Source organism: Pyxicephalus adspersus, chromosome 6 (genome assembly GCF_032062135.1).
Source record: "Pyxicephalus adspersus chromosome 6, UCB_Pads_2.0, whole genome shotgun sequence".
NCBI classification, from domain to species: domain Eukaryota; kingdom Metazoa; phylum Chordata; class Amphibia; order Anura; family Pyxicephalidae; genus Pyxicephalus; species Pyxicephalus adspersus.
Window position 1 is genome coordinate 56,437,857 of NC_092863.1, and position 20,634 is coordinate 56,458,490.

Below are 20,634 nucleotides of genomic sequence, written 5' to 3' on the forward strand. Positions count from 1 at the left end.
TATATATATATATATATATATATATATATATATTATTATATATTTTATATATATTACATATTTATATATATGCATAGGGGAAGAATCATCAACCCTTCTTATTCAGCTTTCTCTGCAGTCAAATTACAAGGAATATGGGTAGTCTAGAAATTATTTGCAACCAGATAGATTTCTGTTTGTTTTTGTATTTGTGACAGTTTAATTATGGCTTCTATCTACAGATATTTTTGCCTTGGTAAGCAGGACTATATAGTTTGGGGTGAAAACAATATGAATTATCAATGTGAATGTTTGTGAAAGTTTTATCTGTAAAGGTTTGTAATTTTATAGTTCACACATCACTACTACAGTGCAATTCCAACAAGATAACATTTCCTGTGTCAGCATTACAATTTCCTGTATCGCATACTTATTGATCAATTATAAATATCTAAAAAGCTAGTTGGAGGGAGGGGAGTCCCAAGGGAGGTCCCAGTACTTAAAGACTGAAGTTTCAACTGCTAATACTTTGAAATGCAATGAATGAAAGGTGTGTAAAGCTCTGATTTGCTGCAACTTCTTTTGCACCTTGTGAGAAGCTTAAAGTGTACAGTACAGTCAGAGTAAGCCATTTTAGCACAACAGCGGAACCCATACAAATGTTCTGCTTTACTCAGATTGTAGTAATGTGCTTGGTTATGAAGCTGCATAAAATATATTGGAATGTCTGAAAAATAATACCTTGGTTCACGCTTTTGTATTTCTTTCAATTACAGATGGTTCCACCCAAATATCACAGGTGTTGAAGCAGAAAATCTTCTTTTGACCCGCGGAGTGGATGGTAGTTTCTTGGCACGTCCCAGCAAGAGTAATCCTGGTGATTTCACACTCTCAGTAAGGTAAGGGGCTCTTTTCCAGTCTGTTTATTATACAAATCGGTTTTGTAATTCTGACTTTGCTCATTAAGATACAAATTGATACAGCTCTGTAATTTGATGATTTACTTTTAAATGTATTGTGTAAATACAAACAGTTTAGGTAACTTGCTGGATGTGGTATAGCCTTGTATAGAAATTGTTTAGTGCAGATCATTGAAGTCAGTGGTGAAAACTGCATTGAGGATTATATTGGTGTACAGTTTTTGACGGTTGATATTTACATTAGAAATTTCCCCTAGGTGCCCACCTTCTATTATATTAACATGTACGCATCCAGGTTAAAGGAAAGGTTTTATCCTACAGCTGGTTTTTGAATTACCATTGAACTTATTTACTTATTTATGTGTTTAATATTCATGATTGGTAAGTATACTGCTGCTCTTTTTTTGGCACAACAGTAGACACATAAAAAAGACAAACTGTGAAAATCCATACCAGCTTGATGATATATTTTGCATATTAAAATTAGTTGTATAATATCAATACACTTGAGTTTTGCAATATTTTGTTTAGTGATACTGTATCAGTTTTTGACAAAGTCCCACTGGGTGCTCAACAACCGAACATTTTTTATTTATTGTCTTTACTGATGGGCTAACTCTTAAGTTTTTATCATTGCAGGAGGAATGGAGCAGTTACACATATTAAAATCCAGAACACCGGTGATTACTATGACTTGTATGGTGGTGAAAAGTTTGCTACACTGGCTGAATTGGTTCAGTATTACATGGAACATCATGGACAGTTAAAGGAAAAAAATGGAGATGTTATTGAGTTAAAGTACCCATTAAACTGTGCCGATCCTACATCAGAGAGGTGAGCAATTTATTTCTTCAAAATAACAATTCTTAATTTTTCCTTTTATTGGCTAAAATGTTATTGCTGTCTTTTATGGGTACATCAGAACAGACCGCTGAAAGTTACACCTTTTGCTTTATTTTTGGGAAGTGAATAAATGTGTATTATACAGCACTAAACAAATTGCTTTTGCACCAGAAATAAAGTTTGAAAGGCTCAAATCATTTTGATTATTTTAGGGAGCCATTACACTCCTGCCCCCTATATGTTTCCCTCTACATCTATAAATTATCTTTTAAGAAGCCAGTTATTTATAGAGGCTAGTGGACCCTGATTTCCTCTATCATAAAGACCTTTAGGTCATTCTATTGTAATCTCCAACTTTTTTTCTGTCTGCCTAAGAGTGGTGTGTTTGTGTGTTCTAGAAGCTTCAGTTGCATTTTCCTTTGATAAGAGTTGCAAACTAAGCGTATGAGGTCCTAATAATGGCCGCAATTGGAACTGAATCCTGCCTGCTTGGTAACTTAGTTCTTCACATACTATACATAGTAGTTTGATTTTGATTAGAAATGTTAGAAGCAGAGAGTGTGCTCTCCAACAAAGCATTCATGTTTCTGCAAAGAAATACCTGGACATCATATTTACCTTGCAATCATGAAATCTGAGTAAACAGACTATTTGTGATTTCTTCATGAAAATACTAGCTGGGTGTTTATAAAACTCATGTATTTCTTCAGAACTTTCTAAGCCTCTGACCCAAGAAAAAGTACAGAAGTCAGGATTTGTGGCTATCATTTGCTGTAAACAATGATAGGTATTAATACCTATACTTCAGACATCTTCCCGAATACTATTTATGGTTTTTGTACTTTACACAAATCACTGGGCCATCCAGTCCTGGTAATGCATCCTACAAAAAGGTGGTGACCTGGTGGACACACACTACTACACAGATATAGCTTTTGTCATATGTGAAAAGTTTACGTACAGTACTGCAGATTGATGGCTTTTCCATTATGGTCTACAGAGAATAGCATGCATCTTTGCAATACTATGTGGCCTTACTGGCTTGTAAGGCCACATAGCAGAGAGCTGCCCAGCATAGACTGCAGCACCTAGACCAAGTCTTCCAGGGGATTGCGGTATTAAGTATGCCTAGAATAGAGAAGGCAGGAGGGGGAAGGGAAGTCTTTTTCACCGTCTTAAAATCTGTAGCACCGAATACTTTTAGTTGCTCTTTTATTTTTGCTCAGTTGTATTAATATTGTGTACTGATTTCAATATTTGATGACTAATATTTGTGAACTATTATTCTGTTTTTGCTTGGGGATTAGGTGGTTTCATGGTCATCTCTCTGGGAAGGAAGCTGAGAAGTTGTTAACGGAGAAAGGTAAACATGGGAGCTTTCTGGTTCGTGAGAGCCAGAGCCACCCTGGAGATTTTGTGCTGTCTGTTCGCACTGGTGATGACAAGGGTGAGAGCAATGATGGCAAGTCTAAAGTAACACATGTCATGATACGGTGTCAGGTAATATGTCTTGAAAAACACTTCACTTTTTTATTGATCTGTCTTTTATATATTTTGTTGTACTGATTTGTAACATGAATTGTTGGAGGTGTGGGGAATTTTATTTCAGAAAATATAGTTATGTGTACAGTAAGCCTAAATCTTTATAGTCCCCCTTCAATAAATGTGTTATTTTTAAGGGCACCCATAAATTAGCAGTTGGACTGGGCAAAAACAAAAATTATCACATGTTCTAGTGTGACATAATGTGCTGTATCAGTGGAAGAGCAGTGACGTGACCATAGTACATTAAGTTTTGTAGAGTTCCAGAACACCACCTTTTGCCCTCAGCATAAAATTGGGGTAGATGTTCTTTAGTCCAGAAGTGAACTGGGCACAATTGATAACCGTGCTTGAGATTTTATTATGACAGGCACAAGAAACAACAAGCTCACTGAATTTGTAGCAGGGATAACAGGTATTTTCTTGCACTTGTTGAACAGATATACCACAAAGTTTCCATACACTTTAGGAAAAAAATTGTCAGCTTTTTGTATTGTACGTTGTGTTTTCATGCCGTGTACAACTATTTCTTGTTATCATATTTCATAGCTGGTCAGTCCTGAAAAAAAAAAAAGCCTTAGTCTCGTGAGTTGTCTCTTAAACATACAGCTGTATTCGGCACAGACATAATGTGATCTTAGCACTATGTTTAATAAAAAAATCCCTGTGATGCTCGGTACAAAATTTCAAATGTCCAAAACAAGTTAATAGAGACTATGAAGATTTTTTTAGGCTGGTAAACACTGATTATACAATTAAAAAAATGTGTTACTGAAACAAAAATACAAAGTGTAATGTCATGTGTGAAAAAAGCACAGCAAATGGTCTCAGTTTTATAAAGCTTGGAGCATGGACTAAAAAAAATGTGACTACTCATTACCTGGTGACAATCCCTAATCAACACTAATAATTCAGTGATAGTATTGTGATGTAAAACCAAATGATGTTAGGTATTTTCCTTTTTAAACATCACAAACCTACAGGTAAATAGAAGATCAAGCTTAAATGTTGGATGATGTCAGTTTACAGGAAAAACTGGTAAAAGGATGAGGTTAACACTTCATATAGCACATAAAGATGGTGTATAATAATGACATGTGTGATACATTTATCAGTACCTAAATAGCCATCTACAAAAGTAAGAAAACCTCAGCGTCTTTCTCAAGTACTAGAGTGCAACTATGATAGCATAGGCCAACATTCTGCCTTCATGACCCATTGGTTACATGTTGACGTTTCTCTGGAATACTGTTTTTTTTCCCTGGTAAAAGCAGGTACCATCTTTTTATATTCATATTGGTTTATATTGGAGTATATACAGTATTTGTGGTCTTTTTCAGGATATGAAATATGATGTTGGAGGAGGAGAGAAGTTTGACTCTCTAACAGACCTTGTGGAGCATTATAAGAAAAACCCCATGGTGGAAACACTTGGGACGGTACTGCAACTCAAACAAGTAAGCAGTTCACATGTTCTCCCAACTACACCTATGAAACGGTTATCTGCTGTGAAAAGAGCTTGCTTTTCTAAATATTTTTTTTTCTTTCCAGCCTCTGAATACAACTCGTATTAATGCAGCAGAAATTGAAAGTCGAGTAAAGGAATTGAGTAAACCTGCAGAAACGGCTGATAAATTTAAGCAGGGCTTTTGGGAAGAGTTTGAGGTATGTATATATAAACTAATCATACATTTTAAGTGATGGTAAATGCGATCCAGATGCTAAGATCTTTAGACAGATCCTTTCAAATTTGTCTGGGAACACAAAAACATTATTTTTATTAGCCAGTATTATACATCCCCAACATATTAGGCAGTGCTTTACAAAGACTTAAGTCATGTCACTAGCTGTCCTTCAATGGGGCTCACAATCTAATGTCCCTACCATAATTATATGACATTAACACTGTCTAAGGTCAATTTTGAGGGAACCTAATCAAACTAACTGCATGTATTTGGAATGTGGGAGGAAACCGGAGTTCCCAGAGGAAACTCGCACTAACACGGGGAGAACCTGCAAACTTCATGCAGATAGTGTCCTGGCTGAGATTCCGAGTGCTAACCACTGAGCCAGCATGCATGTTTATTCAAGAGGGGAACTACCAGATAGCTCCAGTGTAATTTTTTCTTTTTTTTTTTGGAAATAAACAGTTTAAAAGGACCATTGAAATTGAACCAAGGTGATGGGATCGACTGTCTCTTGGCTTCCTTTCTAAAAGCTAACCTTTCCTTTCAGGCTATAAAAGAAGGCTGCAGTAAACTATGCAGATAAGCAATGTGTATACTAAAATTGATGTGGTTATTTAAGCATTTAATGATATAAGGAGACAGTCCTGTAGTCCTTTTTATTATCCTGTCAACATCAACTTTTACTTGCATTAGAGAACATCTGCCGTGCGTTTCTAAATACAGACATTTGACTACAGCATCTAAGCTGTGGGCAGTAAAATACTGTGTAGTGAAATGAAAGCAATCATTTGGACTTTGAAGCTAGTATTTTGTGCACTATAATTACCATAAAAGAGAATGTAAACGGGTGCATGTTTCCAAACATTTAGTCAGGTTTCTAAATTCTTTTGGGTTGGGGGTACTTTTTGACTATTGTTTAATCTGAGACGTTTCATGCTTTGTGCATTGCAGTATTCTGTCTCTGCACTGCTGGTATGGTGGTGTCTAACACTGCAGTGTATTAGACAGAGCATATTGCTGCATAAAAAGATCTATGGGATGCAAAAAGACCAGTCCTTTGTGGTTATGCCAGTATTTTTAACACCTATTCTTTGCTATTACATTGTCAGATTTTTGGTACTGTTGTATACCTAAATAATTGTAAGAAATGCATATAGGGTCATTAGCAGGTCTCAAAATTAGGTAAATACAACCTCAGATAAACAAAAAAACACACCTTTTTACATAGTGTCACTACTTAACAAAGCGTGGAAAAAAAAACATTTTCCACCTACATAGGAATTAGGAGTTAAGTAACATCCAGGTGCTGCTAATAAACTTCACTTGATTGATTGTCAGCAAGTGTGTTCAACTCAGTAAAAGCAGAAGTTTTGGCAGTTTGATGGTTTGGAGCATTCAGGTGTATATTAACATAATGCTAGGGAGAAAGACATCAGCAATTTTTCCTGTTTATCAGTCCTGGGTGTGTTATATTTCCAAACAATTTGGAGTTTATCATTTTAGAGTAACATGTTAAGTGGAAATCATTTAATACAGTTGCCAATCTAACCAGGAGTGTACATCCTAGCAAATTCACCCAAGGTCAGACCATGCAATTCCCCAGAGAAATTGCAAGAAAACCCCCAGGAGCTAGGTTTCATATTTTACATTCTTACTAAATATGTATGGCTTGTTTGGAAGGGTTGCCTTGAGAAGACCTTTTCTTTCTTAAAAGAACATGACCACACAGCTTAGGTGTTCACAGTTACACAAACAACCACAAGACTTCTAGAACAACCCCCTTTGGACAGGTGGGACCAAAGTGGAGATGTTTTGCAAAAACCATATGTAGCATATTGGCACAAACACCTTTATAACCTTTATATAAGGGTGGTGGAGGGGTGATGATTTGGCATGTTTTGCAGCCCCCATACCAAATGTGAGGCCTATCTGTGTGACAACTAAAGCTTAGCCAAAATTGGGTCATGTAAGAGGACAATGATCCAAAGTACACCAGAATAGCAGAAAAGAATCAAGATGATGCAATGGCCCTGTACAGACTACAGTACAGACTTCAACATGACTGAAATGCAGTGGTGAGACCTTCAGAGAGCTGTGCATAAGTTAATGCCTGTAATGGAATCAATGTTGTAAAGAATTGTGGGCCAAAATTCTTCTAATACAAATCTACAGAAAATGATTACTTTACTGCTAAAGGTGGTTCTACAAGCTTTTGAATCATGGGATGTGGGTTAGTTTTTCACTCATGGCTTTGTCCTCTCTTCTCTTTTCCTCCTCCTTTCATTGTATATTGTGGTGATGTCAGATAATGACTTCCATATTAGAAAAGGGTTTTTGCACAAATGCAGTTTTTAATTTGAACAACTAGTTAGATTTCAAAGAATCTGTGTAATCAATCACGTTTTTAGAGAAGGATATTAGATAATTCATTGAGCTGTACCAGTAATATCTTTGACCTCACATATGCATATATCTACTTTGGGCTTACACAATCTACTCTTGTTTCTCATTCATTGGGCCTGTTTTTTTAAAGCTCTTCAAGGCTGTGGAAGACACACTTTCATCAGTAGATCCAGGTTTGCTGGATCACCCAGCTTGACTAATGCAAGTGTATCCTCTCCAGCCTTGGAGGACACTAGTATATATTAACCCCCCTAGCGGTAATCACACTCGGGGTCCTTAAAAAGATTAAAAAAACCCACTTACATTGTTCCTTGGACCTGCTGGTCTCTGATCTTTAACCGGTGAATGCAGAGTCGATTTCCGGGGGTTTCCTGGCGACGTCTGTGCATGTGTCGGTGCAGGCGGGAAATTCAAATAACTTTGTATTGGATTCAATACAAAATAACTGTATTGAGTCCAATACAAAGAAATCTTGATAAATATATATATAATTATCTTTTAGATATATATTATACATGCTACCCCCTTCTTCTACCAGCACAAGTTTTTTTGCTGGTGTCTTAGGAGGATGGGCTTCCTTTTTGTTCTAGTACTTTTTTTTCTACTCTTCAAATGTGGTTACTTTTTGGTGTTCCTCCTACCTAGTCTTTTATTGGTATATGGAGTTTTGTTCACCTTTTCCAGCTGGCTGATTGTTCACGTGGTTTGCTCTGTGGGTGCTTGGGCCAGGTAATTGTCCTCACCTTAGTTGAATTTCTGGAACTTTTAAGACTGTGTCCCATGAGAAAGAAATTTTTTTTTGTAAAACTTACAATCGTATGTATGTATGTATGCATTTTTAAATATATATACCGGTATATATTTATTTATATTTATTTTTATTAGTATAACAAAAAAAATAATGGAATTCTGTAAGAATCCCATATAACCCATGTTTAAATACCTGTATAACTGTGTAGAAGCAATTACCATTTGTAGAAGCAATAATTCTGTTCTAATGGGTCTACTATAACAGAATTTATTATCTTGCCATGAGCACATAATGTTGGGCTTCCATGCTCCAATTGTCTGGTGAATTGACAAATACAGTATGAAACCTATTATAATGCCTTATGCAATTTTCCAGCAGATAATGGATAGAAAACCCTAAAAATACCCGTCATACAAACAGGTTCTTGTCTGTTAGTTTTAGGAGACCTCATACTGTCAGATTTCTTGTTCATCCATCAATTCATAACTGGGGAAAGTTTGTTTGGAAGGCCTTTTTTCCCATGTACTTTTTCAGAGTGAAATATTTAGCTTGTCTTCTATTTCTCCAATTAATTAGATCTCACAGACTTCCTAAATAATTTATTTCAATGTCTTAGTGTGGCACATTGCTGCAGACTTCACAGAAAATGTTTGCAGTCATTTATAAATATAGAAATGTTTCTGTTTGTGTGCATGAACAGCCCTGAGTTTATCTTCCACTGGTAATGAAGCGCTGAGGTTATTTCCACCGCTGCAAGCCCATGTTTAAAGCAGTGCAGTGTCATCCACACAAGGGATGTATATTTTAGGAAGGCGTTGACAGCCGACCTCATTGTGGCTTTGACTGACAGGTAATTTCCCAGTCTGGGAGATGGTGCTGCAGCAGGTGAAGAGAGAGCACAAAACATCTGCTTTAAATGACAAAGATAAAAATTTCTTGTGAAATGGGTTCTTTAACATCCTTTTTTTTCCCCTTCATTCCATTTAGACATTGCAGCAACAAGAATGCAAACTACTGTACAGCCGCAAAGAGGGACAGAGAGCAGAAAACAAGAACAAAAACAGATACAAGAATATTTTACCCTGTGAGTACAGAGTTGTAAGAAAAAAAAGGCTATAGTCCTAGTGAGTGATTTTTACATTCCCAGACTGTTTTAAATATTAAAGGGAAATTGTCAACTTTCTGATTAATGGCTGTACTGTTAGTATGGTAGGCACTGTGCATTTAGCCCCAGATAATGCATTTTCAGCACAAGAAAAAAACATCTATATCAGGCTTGACAGGGTCACAATTTGTAAAGAAGTCTTGTCTATCTAGCAAAAATGTACAGTATTGCTTATAAATACTTCTAAGCGTCAATTTTTCTCCCATGGTTCCACTATCTAGTAAGAGCACTGTTAAATGATCTTAAAGCATATTTGTAGGGTAGAGTTGTAGGAAATTTTTTCCTACAATTCTCCTGTGTCCAGTGGGTGCAGGATTATTTGCCTGTAAAGTCTATTCACTGACATGGGAGGGCTGAAATACCTTCAGGCACACAAAGAGCTTGGCTACTAAAATTATAGTGTTAGTTTTGTTTGTGATCCTTGACACATAGTATTTGTAATTTCTAGCCTCCTTGTACCTTAGAAGGGTCTTAGAACAGAGCTTTACAAAATGTGTACCTTTTTGATGTTGATGAACTTGGCTTAAAAAGAAAGCTGACACAGAGAACACTTTGCATCCCTATGATATAAATAGAACTTAGCAAAATGTATACATGCGTGAATTACAAAGATTGCTGACATATCCATCTGTAAATTCTAGTTGGCTGGCTGTCATGCCTATGCAGACACTTATGACATTCCTCTGCTTTTATTTGGTATGTGAAACGTTTTTGGGTTCAGTTACTGAAGTAACAGACAGTCTAGCAGTTAGTATTTTCATATAGCATAGTAGCAGTCTACTTATTTTTCTTTTGTTTAAAAGTACAGGACACCTGAGGTTGATATACAAAATCAGAGATTTTGCAGGTCCTAAAATATTTATATAGATCTAATTCCACTGTTGTCAGCAGTGATAAAATTGTTCTGTACTGTAACTAATTCTCTTTCAATACAGTTGATCACACAAGGGTTGTTCTTCATGATGGAGATCCTAATGAGCAAGTCTCTGATTACATTAACGCAAATACTATAATGGTAAGATAAAATTTCAAGTACATTAACATCCATTCTTTTATTAAAACAAAGTACTACTTGTAGATTTATGTGTTTTAATTTTTTTAATCTATTTACTGGATTTATTTTTACAGCCTGAATTTGAAACAAAATGCAACAATTTAAAACCCAAGAAACGTTATATTGCTACTCAGGGCTGCTTGCAGAATACAGTGAATGATTTCTGGAGAATGGTTTTCCAGGAAAACTCCAGGGTTATCGTCATGACTACAAAGGAAGTTGAACGTGGCAAGGTGTGTTTTAAATGTGATTTTGTTATATGTAGCTCCTGAGATACTGTTATCTATTGAACACTCATTTGTTAGTTTCAAAAAGGAACAGGTCTTTACACTTTCATCAGTGAAGTTGGGTGATCCAGCAAACCTGGAATAGATCTGCTCCAGGATAAAAAACAATTGCTAGCAGATAGCAAATGACTTAGAAGAAATCCATTTCAGGAAGAATATGCAGTGTTGCATCTTTTACCTGTAAAGCCTATTGAAAAAATTGGGGAACCTGCTAAAGTTTTACAGTGGTTTATAAAGAAAGTCAAATTCCCAAGTTGACCTTCTGCAGTTTTGCAAGTGTAGTAACAAGCAGTCATGGTGTTCTATTTATAAAACGGGGAACCAGACAATCTCTCAAACGTTCCCTTGTGGGAATCTTCCAGTAATTAATTCCCACCAGGGCATTCCCACTGATTTCCTGTTCTATAAATAGAGCCCATGGTGTTTACTTAGTGTATATGATATGTGCTTGGGACTCAAATGTGATTTTTCATTCCACGTATAGGTAAACTTTTAGTTTTGGATAGAGTATTGAAGATATTCAAACCTCTGCTGGTGTTTATTACCATCTGTGTTGCGGCTAAGTAAACTCATCTTCTAGTTTTCTCCTGGTGACTACTGTTGAGTAATGGTCAGTGATGGTAAATCCAAAATTTTATAACTGTTACTAAAGCAAGAAGGTTATTCTTCTAGTGCAGACACCTGTTCTCGTAATGGCTAACAGCCTTCTCCTCAATTTGTAATTTTTTCCTTCACTTTCTGTTGTGTCTTCGGGAATGGAAGCAAAGAAAAACGTCCCCAAACTGAAAGTAAACTTAGCTAATTATTATGCATTGATAGTGCTTAGTTCTTATAAGCCATTTGATTTGTAGCTTTCCACTACCTTGACAAGGGTATGGTAACGTTTGGTCAAAAGTATTTTGTAGTATGTTCACATTCTGTTTCTTTTATGGCCTTTTATCAGATTTTATCATAATATATATTATATATTTTTATAAGATTTTGTCAGATTCTTACTAAGACTGAAGCTATTCCTTCATAGTCATCAATTGGACATGCACGCACAGACTAGCAATAATGCTGCAATGTTATTGCCATTGATTACAATGTGTTATAGATAATGGCATATCATTGTTCAAGAAGCCTAAATGTACCTCAGCTGTGTGGATGCAACTTTTGTTTATTTTATATTTTTATTAAAGCCCAATTCCTTGGAGTAGTGGGTTGACTCACTCTCTTGTTTGAGGATGACATTTCTTTTGCTGTAGCTTGTGTTTCCCCCTCGCCCTCAATAATGTTCTCCTCTTTTAGTATGATTTTCAAGTTATTTGTCTATTTTACTTTATGAAGTATAAATCAAAGAGTCATATGGGATCATATAGCTTTGTAATATATGTAGAGATGAAGAAAATTGCTGAACCTTAACAGTTTTAGAGAAACCAGAATACAAATCTTCGTGTTTGCTAAAAACCACACAAAGGATAAACAGGCGTTCTGAGTGTGGCTTGCTTTTTGGATTGCTTGACTACAGAATTCGGCACCTATTCTGACAGTAACTATATTTTTTCCCCCCAGAGTAAATGTGTTAAATACTGGCCAGAAGAGTGTGCCCTCAAGGAATATGGAGTTATGAGAGTGAGAAATGTCAAAGAAACGCCATCTCATGACTATATATTAAGAGAACTCAAACTTTCAAAAGTAGGACAAGTAAGTGGTTTTTTTTCTTTTCTTGGCTTTTTTGAGAATTGCGCCTTAAGCAATGAGTAGCACCCTTTGTACAATTTTACTGGATATGAAATGTGTTCTTTTTCATTCAGCTTCCCCCCGTAGATTTTTCAGTTATTTGGAGATAATACTTTTTTTCCCTTTTTTATTCAATAAGGCAAACACTGAAAGGACTGTGTGGCAGTATCATTTCAAAGCTTGGCCAGATCATGGAGTACCTACTGACCCTGGTGGTGTCTTGGACTTTTTAGAAGAAGTTCACCATAAGCAGGATAGTATACAAGAACCTGGACCTGTTGTCGTTCACTGCAGGTAAAATAAATTTTGCAGACCATATAAATCTAGGATCAAAATAGATTGGAAGCTGTGGGGTCAGTAGTTAAACACATTCAAGCATCCTCTTTTGTTTTACAAACCATATAGCTGTACTAAAGTGTAAAAGTGTACACTGAGATAAGCCAACTTAAACAATTGCAGCCACTTATACCCAACCCATTACATGTTTGACCAGAAGAATATTTTGTAAAACATGTGCTGTGCTACTTTCCTCATATGCTTACCGATTGCTGCGTCTCTGACAGGTTTAAATCTGAATGGTAGTTGTGAGGAACTTTCTAGAATTGATAATGTAATGGTTCTTGCTTTCTTTATGTGACAGAAAATAGTCTGCATTTGCTTTGATTAAGAAAATTTCTTGTGTTTTCAGAAAACTTACCCAGGGTTCAATTACTGGTGTGTCTGTCTGAATAGAAAATTACATGGAATATTCAATGTTGTTTGTAATTCAGGTTAATAATAAGTACTGCAAACTACAAATTGGCCTTTGACTTTCAAAAGCAAAAGTTAGCAAACGTTGATTTGTCACTGTCAATATATCAACTCCTCCATAGCAGACTAAATGTAAGTTTCAGACATTCACAGTGGAGCTTGTTCTGAACAAGAGACATTATAGTGGATTCACATGTTTTAGTGATTCACTGCTTTTAGGCAGCACACTTCAAATAGACTGGAGAAAATGCTCACTTCAGCTTTTACAGGGTATCTACCCATTCTAAGGTATTGGTGTAGACAACAGTAAGGTGGCCCCGTATGTGCCCATTACTTGCATCAGAAACTAGCTCGATTGTTCTGTTGAGGGCAGAACAATAAACTATTTCACAACCACCCCAAATTGCTGCATATTAGCTGTGATAGTATAGTTCACTCAGTTTTTTGTTTGTTTTTCTATTAGCTGTCTATTTATTGATTTGATTAGGGGGTTGGTTGATATATAAATATCTAAAATATAAATATATATAAAATATATATAAAATATCTATTTGCATTTTTTAGTTGTCTTTAATATTTAATGTTACTTGGCATCTATTTGTACCTGGAAGTACTGGTTTACTGCAACAACAAAACCAAGATCCTGTATTCAGGCTGCTGCGACTCTTTATCTACATATATTGTGAAAGTGAATGAAATCTAGGTGTTTGTATACCTACAGCTAGAGCTGAATGTTTTGGTCTTTCTGTCTTTGCCCAGGGGTGTTTTCAGCTAGCAGACTAGCCAACATTTAATTTATTTCTTATTGAGAAAGTGGCAGTCTGTTGTTTTGGCTTCTGTTCAATAACGTAAACAGGTATTTATGTGCTGCCAGATAGAATGTGTTGATTTTCAGTCTGCACAATAAAGTCTGATTTGGAACTACACTTTGGAATTTTGCTCACCACACTGCTGTTTTTTGTTTTTATTAACAGTGCAGGAATAGGACGCACAGGCACTTTTATTGTGATTGATATTCTCATTGATGTCATCCGAGAAAAAGGTAGGTGTAATATGTAACATTGTCACTTGTCACCAGGTAAGGGAAGTTGAGCATATGGCTTTGGAGATAAGGGGATATTTTATGATATGTTCACGACTGCCTTACCAAGCTGATTTCATTAATCATTTATCCCTTTGACAGTGAAAAAAATGTGGGTGTGTGTATGTGTGTATATATATATATAATGTTGTGTATCTATATGTGCCACCACAATGTTTGTTAAAAAATGACTTTTCTTGTAAATTGATATCTTGCTGTATGTCACTCCAAGTCCACAATGATGCTCAAGTCTAATAACTTTAAATAATTTGGATACCAAACAACATGTATCAGTCTCTACTTTACAGAGATGGATGCTAATTTAATAGAAATGGGCTTGAACACAATACTTATGGTAAAAAAAAGTAACCATTTCCATATAACCTAGCTGATCAAACACTTTTTTAGAGTGAAAAAACAACGTAGAGTATACATTATCCTGTATATGGTGACTTCTGCATGGTCATCTGGCATGGCATGTGGCCTGGCATGGTCATTTTTCATCTGAAGAAGCGGACTATATATAGGTAGTCCTCCCCTCCCTATTATTGTCTTTGTGGTTTGTGTTATCCTTATTATTGTATTATCCTTATAAGTAGTTGATGTGTCTATAAATATATAAATATTTTAAAGATCACCTGTACTGCGAGAACAATGTAGGCTGCTGTTGCCGACATGCTTTTGAAAATGCAGGTGGCTTAACTAACTCCTGGGTCATTGACCTGGAACAAATACACCAGATCAAATTAGGCTACACTACATACATACACTAGATTGTCGTTCAAAACCAATGATTTTTGGGTATATTGTTAGATAATAATTTATTGAAATTCATCCAACAACATGAAAAGATGATGATCCATGTTAATGCTTGGTTGATCTATCCTGATGGATCCACTCTGGTGTCCCTCTATCACCTGTACATATGTAGTTGAACATCTAACAGTGATGCACACAACCACGCAGGCATAGCCAGTAGACATGTGACCTCTAAAAGATCACATTCGCAGTAAGTAGCATGTCAAGATTTACAAACAATTATATTGTTGCTTTATGTGTAGCATTGTTCAATATTCTTAGTGTACGTTTGTTTATTGAATATTGAGAAACACCTAGTCTATGTACTTTTTCCAAGTTAAATTTGGATTAGGTATTGCTGAGTAATAATTGAATAATGCCCTGAGATTATAACCTTTTGCTAAACATATTTGTTTTTGTAATTTTTATTATTTTGTATATTTAATAACTTAGGTGTTGACTGTGATATTGATGTACCCAAGACTATTCAGATGGTAAGATCTCAGAGATCAGGAATGGTTCAGACCGAAGCACAGTACAGGTTCATATACATGGCTGTGCAGCATTACATAGAAACTCTGCAGCGCAGGATTGAAGAGGAACAGGTAAGTAAGCTTGTATTGTGTGGTATAATAGATTTTAAGGATCTGTTTTAACTTTTTATATAAATCTTTATATGTGAAGGGACTGGCTTAGGACATTTTTACAGTGACAGGCAGATAAAGCCAATCATGGTGATGGGTGTCCCTTTTCTCGATAGTTTGAAATCTCTCTCTCTCCCTCTGTCGAGTTTGTATAACATCATCTTCTACTCTGTACAACGTCCTCCCTCAGGCTTGCAATAAGAAAAGCCTGTGAATAGTGATTTGGGGAACAGATTACTTTCCGTTCATCTCTGTGCTGAAACATTACTGGCACATTTAGCAGGTGTACTGTGCTGGAAAATATCCTCTTGCCTATCTTATGCAATCTTAAGTAGCTAATTGCAGCTGGACACTGATCACAGGTTTGATGTACAGTATAAACGCAGAGCATGGTAGGCAGAATATGATATTTTTAATTACGCTGATACCTTACAATTTAGTATCCTGATTTAGAAGTAGGGTGCAGACAGGTGGCGTAAACCTATTCCGAAGCTAGGATCGTTATGCTACAGACAGCCCTAACTTGGTGACACTAACACTATGTGATTAGAACCACTTGAGGTCAGACAAAATCACCAGTCACCCAGCACAGTAGGGAGGAATGTCCAGTCTGCACAGCAGCAAGTGGCAGCCAAAATCCCTTTTTATTTCTCACAATAATGAAGCTTCTTTGTGTAAACAAACTTGATCATTATGTAAAACCAGGCTTGTTGCTACACTGATACTCTATATCCTGTCTTTAGACCTAGGGCTTAGTTTTCAGTTAAACATGTTATATGTGATCTCTTCCCACGTGTAAAGACTTGCTTTGAGTTTACCACTTTATGCATTATTTTTCTCTTTGCAGAAAAGCAAGAGGAAAGGACATGAATACACAAATATCAAATATTCTCTTTCTGAACAGACAGGGGGAGACCAGAGCCCTCTTCCTCCCTGTACCCCCACACCATTTCCAACACCTACACTTCCAGAGTAAGTAAAATTATTTTGTATAACAGCAGTTTCGGTTGTGCCTTGTGCAGTCTGCATCTGAAGGAAACAAAATTCCTATGTGTTTTCTGATATGTTTTTTATTTTAGACAGTTTTAAAGTTAGTTTAAAATGAGAATCAAGGTGAACCACTCAAAATATAGGCTGAATAGGATAGTGAGGCTAAACAAAAATTCAAAGTCAATCCATCACAACTGTACACCCTCTATATACCAGAGAAATTTTTACAATTGTACAATGTACCTTGCATCTTATCTAATGGTAAGGTTTTTGTTTAACAAAGTAACAACAACGTATGCAAAACCAACAAAAAAAACAAAACACTTTAAATCAGTGTTGGTTAAAAATAAAAAGCATTGCAAAGTTACCATAAGTGCAAACTTTGTCCAATTTGTTTTTAATGTGACCAGCACCAAAAAAAAAAAAATGAACAAAACAAAAAAGTTTGAATATTAATGGTTAGAAAAATAGAAAAGTGTGTGTGTGTGTGTTCAGTGCCGTCTACAGCTGCTTTTTAAGGCTTGTCTCCCCATTCTTCAGGGATCATTGGGATATATTGTAGTATAACAATATAACACAAGCAGCTTTCCATGTTCTATTCTATGGATGTGTTGGGACATTTTGTTTTTCTTCATTTGTGACATGCTGCATTACAACTGAGGCATCCATACAGGCTGCCCAATTTCTTTTAATAATATTATTAATAATATTAATATTAAACAGGAGTTGATTAGGCAGAATAAAATGCAGCGCTGTACATTAAATAGAGGTTGCTGATGATGGGGTTGCTTCCTAACTATTTGTGAAGGTCAGTTACCTAAAAAGATTCAGACAATGCTACCTTAAAACTTGTTTTTTTACTTGCCATAAAGATTGCATTACAAACATTTTCATATTTGTACAGGCAATCTATTTAAATTGCTATAAGGTACAATCACTGGAGAGCTTCTTGTTATTGAATATGCTATAGATGTGCCTTGCAGTAAAATGATTTCCTAGTATTATCAAGGGAATGTGCTGGCCTAAAACCTCCAACACTAACTGGCAACAGCATTGCCTGTTCTGCCTCTGGGGATTCCAGCAATTGTACTTGCTTTCTATATTTTGATGTCGCTTGCAACAGTTTAAAGAGGAACTAAACTCAAAACTGCCAAAAAAAAATACATCTACCTTCAATCCCGCAGGGGTCCTGCGTCTTCCCAGCATCCGTCCCAGAGCCAGCGCTCAGGGCACTGCCATCTTCTCCTCTTCCTCCTGGTTCTTCATCTATCTTAGGCTGAAAAACAACTTTGCCGATCCCACTGCGCATGTGGGAGATTGGCAAATTTTTCTGTTAGCGCAAAAAGGCTCCTTCTGCCTCCTGGGATACGTGACCTAGGTATTCTGAAGGCTTTGCACTCCCATTCATTCTCAATCGCTATTGGGGTCAGTGCTCCACCCTTTAAAAATAAAAAACAAACTAAATTTTTACCTACATAAAAGGGTTGTCTACCTTTAACTCTTTCACCCTGCATAAGCTTGGTTGTATGTCATAGTTATTGAATTCTAAGGCTACAATTAATGAGGGTCACTGCTGTGGTCCTAAAATAGCCACATAATGTAAGTAAAAAGCACACTGGAACTGCTTTATTAGAGCATGTATATATGTGAGGTAAAGGTTAGTAAAAACATATTTGCAAAGCATATCCAATCATATGCAAAATAATAAAAAAAATAGGATTTTTGCATGCACATGATTGAATGATTTAAGTCAGCACCTTCAACTTCACCTGCATCACTAAGCTAAGTAAAAATGCACTTTGCTAGGTGAACATGTGCATTTCATTAAATAAATCTGTATGTTTACAGTATTCTCACGCTAACAACCATAAATGTATTATTTTAAGAAGGTACAGATGTGTAACCACTCCTTTATATTTAGGCAGGTCTGAACCAGTCAAAAACAGTGTTACAAGTTAATGTTTTTTATGTTGGGGGGGGTGTTGACTACTGAACCGCATATCTCTTTACTTGCGCATATCAATGGTTCAGGTCCTAAGTAAAATTGAAAAGAGATAAACAGCAAGACTGAATGATGTTTTCAGCACATGTGGCAGGACTGAACTCTTTTCCAATACAAGCAACCAAGCCAAGCTCTCTTCTAACGCTGGACCAAAGCTCCCTTTGACTAGGTTTTTAAGCACTACTATACAGCCACAGCACTACTTTACTCAATACGAATGAACATCACTCCCTGAATATAATCTATAACAGGGCTAATTGGCTTCACCTTTATTTTTATACATTCAACCACATCTAACTGCATTCAATTATTGCTGAAAATACTTTTTTCACGTCACTAGACTAAGGTGATTATTGCAATCAATTACTATGGACCATCTAAAAACCGTACAGTTCTTACACTAAAACTCCGCTGAAGAAGCCCAGTAAGGCGAAACACATAAGACGAATATGGTTATATAACCAACTTAGAATAGGTTAGAATTGACTTGTCTAGCATATATATCCCAGTCATGTGACCTTGTAACTAGGCTAGGCATATGATAAGCTATGTATGTAATGTAATCATGTATCAAGACAAATTGTATCAATACGTAATTAACATTTTCATTTAAAATTTTTGAGCTTGAACCTCTCTCTTTTGTTTCTTTCCAGTTTTACTTTTGAACACTCAAACAGGTAGCTCTTTATATGAAAAAGAGGGAATTCACCTACTCAGCTTCTTTATGGTTCAGATCCAACACAATTGTCCTGCTTTCCTGTGAGAGCTCCTAACTGTTAAAATGAAATAGTGGGTTATTGGAAATATATATTTAATTGGTTATCCAGATTATTGTAAGGACTGGGTTCTACATTTCTTTTTTGAGGGGACCACTGTCCTGCATCTTTTCACTGAGATGTACACATTGTGACTTTAGATACTGATATGATTTCCAACTTTTAGACATCCTGCTTGTGATGTCTCTATTTCTTATTGATATCACATATGTATACAGGTCTACATATCCTTTAATGCTCACTTTTCCCATCTGTGCTGTATTGTATGTGTACCTGTATTCTATTTATTAAAAAACTGAGTAACAGGGACACTTTCAAACAACCTTTAATCAAAACAGCAATAGAACATGGTTCAGGATTTGCTTTTCTTTTGTCAGTCAAGCTGGGGGAGAATGGTGAGTGACCTACGGTCACATAGCTTTGTACTGCATTGAGACGTAGCAGTGGTGGCATTAAAATTATTATTGAGTAGTGCACAGCAGTAATCTCGGTAAACCATTGATATCCTGCATTATACAAACATGTTTGCACATTTAGTAAAGAATCCATAAGTGTATGGCCAGCTTTAGCCTTCACCTAATCCCAAATCCAGGAACTCATTAATGGGAACAATATTTATATTTCTCAAATATATCCTGAAGAGGACATATTTAGTTGTGCAATGCACTTTTTATTTTGTATTAGATTCTATCGCTTAGACTTACTTCCGGTATGTAAATGTACTGTGTATTTTATAAACAGCAAGAACCACTGTGAAAAATGCTGTTTTCACCAGGTACAGGGACAATGAAATGAATGGATGTAGCTAGCTGAAAACAGTAAGATAAGAATCCCCTGTGCTGTCATGTTACACTATGACATCCTTGATGCTTTATTTTTGGGTTGGTGATTGCATTGAAGGCAGGTTAAATATATGGCATTGTTGAGCAAGTGGAAAGGATGACGTATATCATATGAATTTGCTAAAGCTGGAATAAAAATTGAAATATATGTATGCATTATGTTTATTCTGTTACCTGTCTGTGCATGAAAAACTCGGAACACTGGTAGCTGCAAGTCTGAAGCAGGGCATAGTCTTGTCATCTCTCTCTTACCAGTTTAATTTTGAAGTTTCACTGCAGAAAGCTACAAATTTTATGCATAGATTTTACCATAGTCATACAGTTAGGTCCATAAATATTTGGACAGAGACAACTTTTTTCTAATTTTGGTTCTGTACATTACCACAATTAACTCAGA

The 20,634-nt window shown here is 36.1% G+C and overlaps 1 protein-coding gene across 1 annotated transcript in view; it reads left to right on the forward strand.

Annotated features, from left to right (window-relative positions):
* PTPN11 (protein tyrosine phosphatase non-receptor type 11) overlaps positions 1–20,634 on the forward strand; it is a 45,566-nt gene that overhangs the window by 10,347 nt on the left and 14,585 nt on the right. The window contains exons 2-14 of the mRNA XM_072415926.1: positions 756–878; positions 1,539–1,733; positions 3,050–3,242; positions 4,625–4,741; positions 4,836–4,949; positions 9,114–9,210; positions 10,227–10,306; positions 10,420–10,578; positions 12,187–12,318; positions 12,494–12,648; positions 14,079–14,146; positions 15,437–15,588; positions 16,475–16,599. Of these exons, the coding sequence (XP_072272027.1) occupies positions 756–878; positions 1,539–1,733; positions 3,050–3,242; positions 4,625–4,741; positions 4,836–4,949; positions 9,114–9,210; positions 10,227–10,306; positions 10,420–10,578; positions 12,187–12,318; positions 12,494–12,648; positions 14,079–14,146; positions 15,437–15,588; positions 16,475–16,599 (1,710 nt within the window). The remainder of the gene's footprint in view (positions 1–755; positions 879–1,538; positions 1,734–3,049; positions 3,243–4,624; positions 4,742–4,835; positions 4,950–9,113; positions 9,211–10,226; positions 10,307–10,419; positions 10,579–12,186; positions 12,319–12,493; positions 12,649–14,078; positions 14,147–15,436; positions 15,589–16,474; positions 16,600–20,634) is intronic.